The sequence below is a fragment of the Bactrocera dorsalis genome, chromosome 5 (assembly GCF_023373825.1).
Source record: "Bactrocera dorsalis isolate Fly_Bdor chromosome 5, ASM2337382v1, whole genome shotgun sequence".
Taxonomy (NCBI): Eukaryota; Metazoa; Arthropoda; class Insecta; order Diptera; family Tephritidae; genus Bactrocera; species Bactrocera dorsalis.
In genome coordinates this window covers 7267910-7281320 of record NC_064307.1, presented here as the reverse complement: position 1 = coordinate 7281320, position 13411 = coordinate 7267910, and the positions used below count along the sequence as shown (strand labels likewise).

General features: G+C 41.5%; 1 protein-coding gene across 1 annotated transcript; it reads left to right on the top strand.

Moving 5' to 3' along the window:
* Nucleotides 1-26: 26 nt before the first annotated feature.
* On the top strand, nucleotides 27-3336 carry LOC105223418 (transmembrane protein 209). Its single transcript, XM_011201149.4, has 8 exons — nucleotides 27-187; nucleotides 238-536; nucleotides 613-726; nucleotides 786-1026; nucleotides 1118-1266; nucleotides 1326-1453; nucleotides 1518-1847; nucleotides 1911-3336. Exons 1-8 carry the CDS (start codon nucleotides 165-167, stop codon nucleotides 2268-2270), a joined length of 1644 nt encoding a protein of 547 aa, XP_011199451.2. The 5' UTR covers nucleotides 27-164; the 3' UTR covers nucleotides 2271-3336.
* The last annotated feature ends 10075 nt before the right edge of the window (nucleotides 3337-13411 follow it).

Below are 13411 nucleotides of genomic sequence, written 5' to 3'. Positions count from 1 at the left end.
TGGAACTTAGCGGTGACAACACGAGAAACGGCATTGCAAAAAAACAGCTGTGCTAAAAGGCGCAAACTTCTATTGGACCGGCGAAAAGTTTACAAATTTTTTAGTTATTTCGTATATTAAGTACATATTGACAATTAAAAATAAAATAAATTTATAAAACAACAATGCAGTCTTTGCAAAAGTATTGGTATGTTATATGAATTAGTTGCAATTTAATACTAATAGCTTTCTCGGTAGCGGTTCGCCCAACAAATTGGTGGAGCTCAGCCTCAATATGCATTTACGCGCAAAACTAGCGAAGGATAGCTTGCGTTGGGGCTGTTTAAATGTGGTGCTACTTGCCATACTGTTATTTGATATTTCTAACCGTTGCCCGTTTGCACACTCGAAATGGTATTATGTAGAGTATGTTGCGGCTGTGCTAACGGGACTTGGTGCCTTCTCCAGTTTCCTCAAATACTTTCTGTTCATATTCCGTAAAAATCCAATATTAGGCACCAAAGAACAGAAAAATCTACTTAAATTTGATGAGCTCGGTAAGAAAATAAACAAATCAATTTGTGTTTATTTGATATTTCTATTAACAATTGTTTAAATTTACATTGTTTACAGATTCGTCATTTCTTGTTACACCACCATCACAAAGCAAGAAGAAAGCATGCGATGATTTGGCCCCTAATCAAATAAACAACACATTGTTAAGCTGGCACTCTTCGTTCAATGATTGTAAGAAACATTTTTCCAGAATTATGGTTGTATATTTAATTTCTATATGTTATTTGCAGCGCGCGCTGGTATGTCTCACAATTGGAGTTACAGTCGCACAACACCACCTCGCGGCAGCTTTAGTCCACAACAGCAGCAACAAGCACACAATACTTCCTGGAACTCAATGGGCAATCGTTCGTTGGTTATGAGCGGCAACAACAGCGCTATGAACAATACCAATTCCCTAATGGAGTCGTACCCCAAATACAAACGTGAGGAGCTGATAACTGATGAGGAGAGTCTAAAAAATTATTTAAAGTAAGTGAAACCGTTTGACGCGCTTTATTATTAAAGTTTCGTGTCATTTGATAAAGGAATTTGTATTTTAATGAAAAACTTGTAATTTTAGAGAGTTTTCCATACATGAACAAAGCATGAATGATACAGCAGATGTGAGTCAACATTATAATACTGGTTCAGTAAACTCCTTCTGGAACTATTGTAACACTGCAGCTAATATGCTTAAAACATCCATATACCAATTGTCTCCATTGACGAGTGAGTAAAAACATTGTTTTATGATTAACGAAATGTCATTTAACATTGCCCTCATTCAGATCCTGCCACACCTAGTAAACAATCAGCAACTGAAGACGGTGGTCTTAAATTCATGGATAGCAACTCGGAAGTTATTAGACGCATCTCATCCGAAAAATTATCACAATATGTAGCCAATTTGAGAAGGGTAATAAATAGTTGTCTTTTAAGACTTAAACGACTATACTAACATCCTATATTTTTATTTACAGTGGATGTCTGCAACTTTTTTGGAGCGTTTATCAAAGGAAATCAAAAATATCGATGAATCATTCAAAAATCGTGGATTTGCGGATATGCGTATGGGTGGCATTAGTTTGGAACGCCTTAAGAAAACAGTTGAAAATCAACAATTTGTAAATCAGTACATGCCTATGTTGCCTTTGATACTGCCCTTTTTGGAAATGTCGAGCAATCAAGAGTATTTGGTTCAGCGTATTAAGGATTTGGCAGAAGGCTCATGCATCTCGGACTACCGTTGGAACTCGGGAGCTGCTTATCACGGTTTGAAATGGGACGAGCACTTACCCACCGACTCGGCGGTATGTTCACACATACATATATTCGTAATACGAACACACTCTAATATTATAGCATATTTACAGATCTTATTCCATCTATTTTGCGTTTACATGGACAGTCAACTCATGCCTTTACCACAAGGTGGTGGTCGTCCCTTCTTCAGTCGCTATGTAATAATGGGCAAAGAGAAGCGCTCAGCAAAAGAAACTATGGCGCTCGTCAAAAATAAAGCTCATTGCGCTATACTCTGCACGAATCCGCAGAAACCACGTTTCAACTTCATAAGCGACCAAGAAATCCATACCTGCGCCTACGACCGCAATAATCTCTTTTATGTGATCATACAATTTCTGATCCACATGAAAACCCATCATGAAGGCGCATTGGAAGGTGTTAATCTGGGCAAAAGCGGCATAAATATTTTGTGCGTCATTGAAAGCTGAACCAGCGAGTAGAGCAAGTAATTTCTTCGCCCAATTTTACACACACACACACATGTAGTTAGCGCTATAACACACTTTTTTATTACTAATTGGCCAATTAAGACTTGACAAGCGTGTATAATGAAATTTAATGCAATTCTCAATAGACAAAACAGTGTCGTGTACTGCTTTACAGGCACAATATTAATATTAAGTGAATTTAGTGTAGATTGAATGAACCGCAGAACTTTTAATCGCCAAGTTCTTATGATTTTAAAAGCGTATAAATTAGAAAGTGTTTCTATGCGACTAAGAATACAATAAATTGTTAAAAGTGCGAACAGACATAACCCCAACCGTACCCTTACTCATACATATATACTCACCCACACGCAAAACGCAACGCGCAGAGAGAGTGGCAATAATTTTGCGCGTAGTTTTCGCGTAAACTTTTAATTAAAGGGATTTACTGATTTATATCGCAAATCCATGGTACATTCCTTTGGACATTAATCGTTTTTGTGCTGTGGATTTATCGTGTCACAGGAGTGATTTGTGGCTGAAATACAGCGAGTTACAGCAGCGCCGCCGGCTACACACAACACACATATGTATACCCGCGCGTACAGCAAGTGAAAATACATACATATGCAGCTGCTGTGGCAGGAATGTGAACGACAAATCTGCTCAAGTTATCACAGTGTTTGGCGACAGGCGACAAGCACACATACCGCTAATTAAAAGAGAAGAACATAATAGGAACACTCCTGGGTACCCATCAATTTTAACGCACTTATTTGTACTTTGCTGACTGAACTGACTGCACCGAAAATCGATATAAACTCGTTTTATAGGTTATGTAGAAACAAATAAATTTACGCTTTTATGCTTATTTTTTATTTATGCTATAATATAAATAATACAACTACTACTAATTAACTATGATTTAATAAGTAACAGTAATTAAAAAAATGTAATTACTTAGAGTTAGTTTAAGGACTATATTTAACAATTTCTAAGGCTTATCAAAAGTGAATAGTGTCTTAATATCACATAAAAACTAATAAAATGTCATAATTGTATAGAATGTTCAGAGACTATTGTATTAACCGTATGTCTGGAGGCAAATTGGAACTAAACATTTTTCATAGGTCAAGAATTCAACGAGCGAAGGGGCTGGTCACACAAATTTAAGCAACCGTTCAAACGACAGTCTGGTCTACGTAACCGGAACGGACCCAAATTTTTATCCGGCCAAGGGCTGTCAGCTCGGAAGAATTTTGCCTCTACATCAACAACAACAACAGTAACACATTTAAGCAACAATTTTAGAAATAACTTATCTGGTAAAATTTAATATAAAATTTTCCGCTTCTGGTTGGTCCTGGAATGATTGCATTTTCCATTTGTTATGGAACTAACGCACTGTGCGCTTGCATTTCAACAAATACCAAAAGCCGGTAAACGAGTGTTTTGAGTAAGCGATAAAAAATTATTTCCACTTGAACAATGGGCCCTCCCCCTCCTTCCGTGGTACGCGGCAACTTTGGAACGTTGGAGTTGACACGCCCACTATAAGTAGAGCTGTGGAGCTGACACGCATTCGCCGCGCACACACACACACAGACGCACGTACATCGTACGTGAGGCGGGAGGAGACGCAGCTGCAGGCGGAAGTGAAAATGTGTTAAACAATTCCCGGAGTCCCATACCGCAGGAAGTTGCAGGAGGAAGTTTGTTTGCTGTTTGTTGCCGTTGCAGCTGCGGCCGCTGCCGCCATTGTCGCCCATGTTGTCAGCTCATAAAGTTCTGTTGTTGCAGCGCTTCTTCTGTTGTTGTGTAAATTGAGTGCAATTAAATTGCAGCCGTTAGCAGAACGAGCCAGAGCGCTCGCAGCATGGTGGGGCGATGGCGGGTGGTGCAGGTTGGTGTGAAATTCCATTGTGCGGTCGGTTACTTAACGACTGCAACTGGCCAGCCAAGCATTCGAAGTGCGCCCTTTTCGCAACTGCCAACGACAGCAATACCTATGTGCATATCCACACCCACACACGCGCCCGCAGCCACTGGCGCAAGGTATGCTTGCAATTCGCTGGCGAGATTCCTTTATTTTTCGGTGTAATGGCCACAGTCGTATTGGCCATGTGCGGTTTTGGTTTTGCCCGGCACTTTGGACCTTGCCCAAGCGCGCATTTCTCCTTGAGCGCCTTCGTGATTTCATTGCAGCCACGGCTGGCGCGACACTTGCGCATAAACACACACACACACAAATAAGTAAGGGGGTGTTGGTGTGAGCGCATCGTTGTGGCAGCAGTTTCATTTCTCATTGTGCACTTTTGTGGTCTGCAGATGCGCCAATATGCATTCGCCAAGTGTTCGGTGTGGCTCGCGGACAAGCCACCGCCATCTACGCGACGCTGTGCTACTTCACTTCATTTTACTGCGATTTTTTCGCTCTACATACACTGTTGATTGTCTGCACGCTCCATTTGGCAGCGGACAATTAAATGGCTTGTTGGTGTCTGCCTCACTAGCGCCCCGCCATACCCTTTGTGGCGCTTGCCCGCGATTGTTGTGCCGTCTGTGCGGTCTGCGGTGGCGATACATTAACCGGTAATTTAATTGTAACGTTAATGAGGTTATGTTTGTTGGCACCACTGTCGCTGTGTATGTGTATGTGTTTGTATGTGTGTATCTGTGTTCGTTTGCCCGTGTGAGGTGCAGTTTGGAGCGCTTTAATGGATTTCATCAGTAAATTAGTTAATTCGTTGCAGGTTTGCTGCGTGGCTCTCTAATCGAAAGTTTGGCTGAACCTAATTAAATTGTTGGTCGCCAGGAAGCGCCTGATTATTGCTGTTAAATCGATCCAGCCATTAGGCTTCGGCTTCGCAATGCTGTTTTAATTGATTTTTCATCGGTACACACATATCTAGTTCTATTAAAGCGAACATATGTCTGTATGTGTTTTTAAGGCAGAAGGGCTTTAGTATAGCTTAATTTTTGGTTGGATTATAGAATTTAATGGATATTAGACGGAATGCTTAACATAAAAGCAGCTTCGAGAATTTTCGACTTCAGTATTTTCAATCTTGAAGCTCAGTTGCTTACTTCTCTACTAATTGTCTCTTTCCTAAAATTCAGAAATATCGACCGGACGGTAATCAACTACGCCGCACCAATATGGTCGACTGGATGCAGTGAAACGCAGACGAGGAAGTTGCAGGCATGCCAGAACACTGCACTCCGGACTATAAGAGGATGTCTCCCATCAAACATCTGCAACATGAGGGTCGTATGCTCCCAGTTAAGGAGCATTATGAACTCCTCTCCAAGCAGTTTCTGCTGAGGTGTTTTTGTAGAAATCATCCCCGCAGTCACTTGCTTGAAGCGGAACCGCTTTATAGGAGCTTCAAGAGGTCCTTCCTCAACCACGTCGACGTCATAAGACAATACGCCGAAAAGACTGCGGACGCAACTAACTTCAGACCGTCATTCACAGTGGAACCATAAACACCTTTCTCCCTCTCTGTGAATGGCTTACTTGGAATCAAACCACCACCCATTGCAGAGGACGAGTTCGAGTTGCCGCGTGAAACGAGAGTGACACTTGCTCAGCGTCGTTCTGGTTACTCTGGCAGCTTAAACTCCTACTTATTCAGAATCGACCCCGACATATCAAATATATGTCCAGCAATACTCTAACCATCTCTTTGCTTGTCCCGATAACCCTTCACATCTGACATCCCTCTCCCTATGGTCCGACCTCGTCGAAGCAGCACGCTTCCCAGGCCTACCCTTGGATGACCTTGATGACAACTTATCTGAACCTTATCACCTTAACGGGGACTGGATAACCATTGCAATAAAAACAACATTCATAATATATTAGTTTTGAATATGCGGCCTTAATCCCGTTATAGGTTGGGTAGAGTCCACTTTGCCATGGTTTCTGATCAATGTTTACCAGTTCCTTCATATTTACCGATATTTTGAGGCAAAAGTTTGTGACAAAGGTTCCATACCCATCATTTGCAAAACTAACTGACTCAGGGTGCCGAAAATATTCTGCAAAATATCAACATTTTTACTCAGTTTATCGCTTTCATGTTTGATCAAGTTTCACAAAAGAAGCATATTCTTCTAACTGTTTAGGATTTTCCACAATTTACATATATTTACAATCGCCGTGCATGCGAAGTTCGCACGTTTGCATTTCAGCGAGAATTTAAACTTTTTCGGATTATCGATAACGTCTCTGACACGTCATAATCAACGATTAATAGCACCTGTCGAAGTGAAATATTTAGTATGCTTGCCAAAATGTACAGCAAATCACATACACAGCTAAAAGATGCTAATTCCCGACGCTCATCCATCTCCCCTTGTCAATTTAAGACGAGTGCCGTGTTTTTGTTTCCCAAGCCACCCACCGACCCGCCCGCATGCACATCAGTCATTTTAAAGCGCTCCAACGCTGTCAAAGCACTTTCGAAAGTGACAAAATTAATGGCTACTTCGGAGGAGAGAATGCCAAAGCACAGCGCTTGCCATTTAGAGGGTAAATGCAGATGTGGCAAGATGGCAGGGGGAAGATGGAGTCACGCTAGTGAATATGTCGGCGTTTTAGCTCAACAACTTTTTGCCTTCGCGTCTTCGTTTCTTCTCAGCACAATTCCGTTGCATACACAAGGGCGCACAACCTGAAAGCCAACTGCATATAATTCTTAAATATGTATTTGCCAATAATATATGCGTGCGTATGTGGGCAAACATGTCACTGATGTCAGCATTAGTTGTCTTAACCTGCAAAGCTCTATTTTCCTGGCTTCGTCCAATATCACTGCAGACAGCTACCCGCCAACTCGTTGGCCTTTGTGGCTGTGTTCGTCTATAGTAGGTATATACTCACTTCGCCCCTCGCTTTGACATGTCTCGCGCCACTTGTAAATTAGCTTGAAAATAATTTGTCAAAATGTTGAGGTTGCAAAGGCCATTGGTTCTCGCTAAAAAAGAAGTGTTGAAAATGGAACTGCGGCAAGTAAAAGAGTTCGTCATTGCAGACTCCTTTCCTGTGGGGTGTTTGTCTTTACGCTGCTGTTCATTGGAAGTTTCTCCTTTTGTTGGCGTAAACTTTATCCCTATTGACACAAGAGATTGTCACGGCTCTCTCTTCCTTCCCTTTATCTTCGACGTGCTAATTTTCCACATATTAATATGTGCAACCTCACACGTACAGCGCCTGCTTATACATACATATAGTCTGCTATACCGCCAACTTTAAATTATGCATACACATCTGGAAATTATTTTTGAGAAATTTTTCGCGAGGGAAAAGAGACATTACGCTTGTGTGGTTTTTCAAAACCAATTACTTACAAGTGTGCGAATATAAATAAAATCGTACCTGTGTATAATATATGTATGTATGTGTAAATTTTTGAAATTAAATGATTTTTGGGTTTTGTGATTTCAGTTGAATTTAGAGCAATTTATATGATATATACATATTTTATTTTATTTCTGTCATTTCATTTTGAAATCTTCGAGCGAATTTTAATATTTTTTAGTTTAAATTTAGAGATTTTAGAAAATAGAACAAAAATATCAAGCTACCTGGCTGTCTCCGGATAAAAAACTCTGCAGAGCAGGTCACAACATGATAGACAGAAGACACGTCTCCAGATGTGCGTACGTTCCGAGATCCTAACATTGATTCAGATCACATCTTGTGGTAGTCAAGATACGCACCCGCCTCTGTCTAGCAAAAAACGTACGTCAACAAACTCAAGGAAGGCTGGACTGCGAGCGGCAATCACAACATACAGTCGAACGATTTTTTACTCGACTTTCAATCTTGCTCTCTGAGAGAACTCGTCAGCAACTCGATATAAGAGTACTGTGATCCTTCAAGTTCCTTACGTACAGCTGAAAACGAAACTATTAGTTTTCGGAATGGTACAATGAGGTGTGCTGTGTCGCAGTGGAGACACAACATTACAATCTACCACAATACGTGCGGGAAGCGAAGAGGGAAGCGAGACAATTTTCGGACAAAAAAGTGAGAGGCTGAAATATGTGGTCGAAAATTATACGAAAAGATGCGGCGACTAACAGAAGGTTTCAAGACCGGATACACTCTTATAGTATCCCCAGAGGTGATCTAGTGGCTGATGCCCAGAATATACTAAAATTATGAAGGGAACACTTCTCCTACCTGTTGAATGGCAGTGACAGAAGAACACCAGGAGATGGTGAACTCGATTTCCCAATCGATGACGATGACGCAGACGTTCTACTTATTTTCCGACAATGAAGAAGTTCGAGTGGCAATACCAAAAGCTCCATCAGGATCGGGGAGGACCTCTTCCAGGCCTCCGATACCTAACGAGGTTTCAGACAAGGTGACTCCCTGTCGTGCGACTTTTCTAATCTACTTACGGAGAAAATATTTCGAGCTGCAGAGCTAAATCGAGAAATAAACAGTCGTCGCACTGCCTCCGGGGTAGGCAGAGAAAGAGGAAGACCTTTGGAAAGGTGAAGAAGGACCTGGCTACACTTGGAATTTCCAAATGGCGCCAAAAAAAACGAAAAGGAAATTACAAAATAAAGGTAATAATCGGATCGGTAACTAGTATACTTAGATCCTCAACTCTATTTTTGAGGGCAGGCATCCTAAACGATGACTACTCCTCTTGGACTTAGCAAGTGAAATCTATCCGGTATTGCAAAGGGCCAAACTGGTCTGTGCGTTATGAAGTTAAATGCAAAGTTTGCTCTCTTCGAAGAAGTCAGTTATGAAAATATCTGGAACTTATGATATCTCCAGACTAAACCGCAAAACTATTTTTCTATACACTAAAGTTGCATAAATTTACCAAAATGTCTTAAACTTCACTTGTTCATGCGTCTTCGTTCACCAAAGCAGTGAAAGACTTACGAGTATACATTCAAATTCGCATGCAGAAGACTCGAGTGCCATCTTTCCATTGATATAGTATCATGTGTGTTGCTCGTTCCGCTCAGCAGGCACTTTGTGGGCAATAGTATCGGAGATTGGAGTGCCAGCAAAGCTGAAGTGCGGCGAAGCAGTGTCGAAGTCATAAGAATTTTCAATATGGGCATTTCAGTCGAAAAAGTGGACGTTGCAAGTAAAAAACTTCTTTGCAACAGCGTCCATGTACACTCAAACGCACAAACCACTCCCAGGCAAAGGACAACAACCGGTCACTGCTGATCCCATGAGGGTTCTCAGAATGCTCGAAAGAAGTGCTGCTGTGTGTATGTTTGCAATGCCTCGGCTTCCTCTTCCACTTTCGTCAGCTGCACTTTGGATTGACAATAAAATTGAGGGCATTCCTATCTGCGATGAGGACAACGCTGACTTCTTTGTTGGTGGCACAAGTGCTGCATAACTATAAGGACATTTTCAAACATAAACACACATATGTGTGCGTACATATATAACTGTACCAGCTGCTGTGTGCGGCAGCTCGAGTAAATATATAAATATTTCTTGTATCTCTTTTAAAATGTATCCAAAATTTAAAAGTTGCACTTTATGCCCGGAAACGCTTGCTGTCGTTGTCATGTGACTGTGTGTGCTTGTTTGTGCTTGTGTGTGTTTGTATACATACATATACATATACCGTGTAATTTAAAGACTTAAGTAGAATAATAAACTTCGGCAGCGCGCTGCTGCTGCTGGTACGCGGCAGGCGGCCCAATCAACTGGTTGAGCTACGCAGCCGCTGACAATTTCGAAAGCGCGCGCACAGAAAGCTGACGACAAAGGACATCTCCGTATATCCTTGAGTATGTAGTAGTAGTGGTACATACATTTGTACATAAAGTGTGTATGTGGCAGCGCGTCTCGGCACGCAAATGTCTTCGAAGCTGTGCGCTGAGAAATGGAGCAACTGTTCTTACGCAACAGCGGAACTCTATGCCAGCACACACACACACGCGCGCGCACAAATGTTGAGCGAGAACATTTCCATTTAAATACACCCATGTGTACAGACAGATTCCTTCGTCGCTCTTTCTTTGTGCACTTTGAATTCTCCAGTCTATTTTTCCTTTTCATCGCTTCCAAATGCAGCGAAATGCTTTCGTCTTCCGCTTTCCGTTTTTTGTTCAAATATCTTATTAGTTCATGTGAATAGCTGCGCATTCTACATTTATAAACAGCAGCTTTTCTTCTTTTTACAAAAAAAATGTTTCAAATCCTAAATATATGGACATATATGTGTGTATGTGTATGTAAGATTCGGCGCTTTAAGCCGCTCTGAGCCATCTGATTAAATATTTAAACTATAAACAATAGATTTAGACTTCCTTACACATTATTCATAACGGTATGCTACACTTGATTCGAAAAGTTGTTGATTTTAGTGATTACCGTTTAAAAACTAATCTCTTTAATTTCACTAAATCGGTTGTTTATAGTGTGATGCCACTTAGTGCAATATTGTTTGACCGTTTCGTCTTGCCCTCGTTCATTACCAGATCCATTAGGGAAGCGATCCTTATCCAACCTGGAGAAAGCAAAACTAACGGCGCGTTGTTGAGGCCAATGATATCAATATATTCGGCACGGTACGGTAGCAGCTGTACACTCTTGTAGAATATTGTACCTTCTCTATTCTGATCTGCAGCTCGAATTATTTTCTCACGATAGGGAGTTGCCTTGTCTGAAACCTCATTTGGTATCGAATGGCTTGGAGAGGTCCTTTCCGATTCTGACGGAGCTTTTGGTATTGCTCAAAGTCAGTTTACACAGCCGTATTAGTTTTTCGGGGATACCAAATTCGGAAAAAGCGGCATAGAGGCATCTCCTTTTCGTGTGTGTGTTCTTCTTCCTTTCACGAGTATGTTCCAGCTCTGGCCGATTGTAGATTTTCTAGGTCTAAAGCCACACTGATTAAATCCAATCAGTTTGTTGGTGGGCTTTAATCTTTCATACACTACGCTCGATAGAACACTTTTTTGTGGATTAGGCAGAGCACAGTTAAATTCCAATCATCAGGCATGCTTTCGACCGATCATATTCTACAAAGAAACTGATGCGTGCTCCTTATCAGTTCTTCGCCGACGTATTTGAATAGCTGAGCCGGCAATCAATCGGCCCACGCCACTTTGTTGTTCTTCAGACCGGTAATGGCTATTCGAATTTTTTCATGGTGAGGCAATGGAACGTCCGCTCCATCGTCATTGATTGAGGAATCGGGTTACCATCTCCTGGTGTTATGCTTTCAAGTAGCGCTCCTGGAATTTTCTTCAAACTCCCACAGAGTTCTGTTCCACTATTTAGTGTTTTGACTGCTGATCAACATCAAGAAGCATCCTCTTATGCTCCGGTGTGTAGTGTTTTAGCATGTACGAAGTTTCCTCGTCTGCGTTTCACTGTCGACAGTGAAGGAGCACAAGCAGTCGAGTGTAACACCTAAAATAGTAGGGTTATTGACAGTGAGAATTATAACGCCATCGACTGCAATATTAAGGTAAAGTCTGTACTCCTAAGTCCAGTTTATGAATATGGTCGCTGTGGATTTAGTGGGGGAGAGTTAGACGTTTACGTTTGAGCACATGCCATTGATTAGCGAATGAGTTGATAGAAATTCCCTTTGATGGTAGAGAGATTTTCGAGATGTAGAAGTTAAATAACAACGGAGAGTCAACACCACCCTGCGGAACCGCCTGTGTAATTCTACTCAACTTAAAGTTTTTCCAAAGAAACAGTACGGATGATTGTCGGCCGCTCAGGTAGGCTAAGTCCACTTCTTCAACCCTGGAGGGAACGTAGATTTTTTGATGTCCTCAAGTAGCGTTATGTGGTTGACTGTGTCAAAGGCTTTTTACAAGTCCAACGCTACGAGGATCGTCGTCCCGCAGGTTGGTTTTTGGCTGAGGCCATGAACTACATATATGCTAAGTGCTGTGGTGTGCTGTGCACTTTACGGAAGCCATACTGGTGGTTTGCTAGACTCAGTGACTAGGTTAGACAGTTAGTCTTTGGGGCGTGGACTAAAATTGATATCAATATAACTTATATTCACTAAAATCATGAGAAAGCTCGATCTTTCAACCTCTCTTTGTGAACAATGTATTCCTCGAAGGATAAGAACTTTACATTCTGAAAAATTTTACTTAATGGGTGAAGTTCACTGATGATTCGTAAGAAAGTTAATCTACTAGCAAAATGGAAAGTAAAAAATTGTCTGCTTGCGTCTACGAGAAGAATATTAGTCGAATTAAGTACATTTGCGACAAACCCTAATTATTCCTGAGATTCGTGGTAAGTCTTCTAACGGAAATTAAATAAAATTTGGAACATTTCGCCAGTCATGTGCATACTTATACACCAACAAATATATTTCCATACAAATATTTATTTAACTGTGCGTTTGTTCAATCGTCCGTCTCCTCGTTCGTGCGTACGAACGAACATTGCCATAAAATGTTGAAATAATACGTAATAAAAGGAAATATCGACATAACACAAAGTGATAGGCAACATAAGAGTCGAATATCAAAAATAAACAGTTTAGACATTACATTTCATTTCAATTCACTGCTGCGAGCTGCGAGCTCCGAGCTTCGAGCTCCGAACTCTACCTCCGGTCGAAGTGATGGTGGGGTGCGCACCAAGAGACAGTGGAGCAGCAACGACAGCAGCGTGTTTGTGCGTGCCCACGTGTGCTAGAGTGTCCTCGCACATCGACTTCATTTGATGGAACATAAGAATTTTATGTGGCGCGAAATATGGGCGAACACAAGGAGCACAAACTGCCGAATGTGCTGGAGCTCATTCACTCGCCATTTTCCGCTTTTCCGGCGTTTTGTTTGTACAAAATTAAATAAGCGGAAATGTGGCATGCTACGTTCACATGCCACGCCCTGCATAAATTCAGAAGACACTGTCACACGCACACACACACACATGGACTCCCGAAAGTCATTTCAACCGCACGTTCACAAATAAAATGACAAGTGGTGCACACACACATACGCACATGCAGCGCTCTTTAACGGCACTCGCATGCATGAAGAGTAGGTCTGCCGAGGGAAAGTACACCGCTGACCATTTTGTGTACAACGAGTGCGTTCGAGCATCTCAAATTCTTGCTTTTCTTTTTAGGCATATACATACATACACACGTATG

Excerpts from the sequence above, each read along its gene's own strand:
- LOC105223418 (XM_011201149.4), top strand. The coding sequence starts at position 165 with ATGCAGTCTTTGCAAAAGTATTG. Across the intron at positions 188-237 it reads CAGTCTTTGCAAAAGTATTG|CGGTTCGCCCAACAAATTGG; the intron begins GTATGTTATATG and ends CTTTCTCGGTAG. Across the intron at positions 1,454-1,517 it reads ATGTAGCCAATTTGAGAAGG|TGGATGTCTGCAACTTTTTT; the intron begins GTAATAAATAGT and ends TTTTATTTACAG.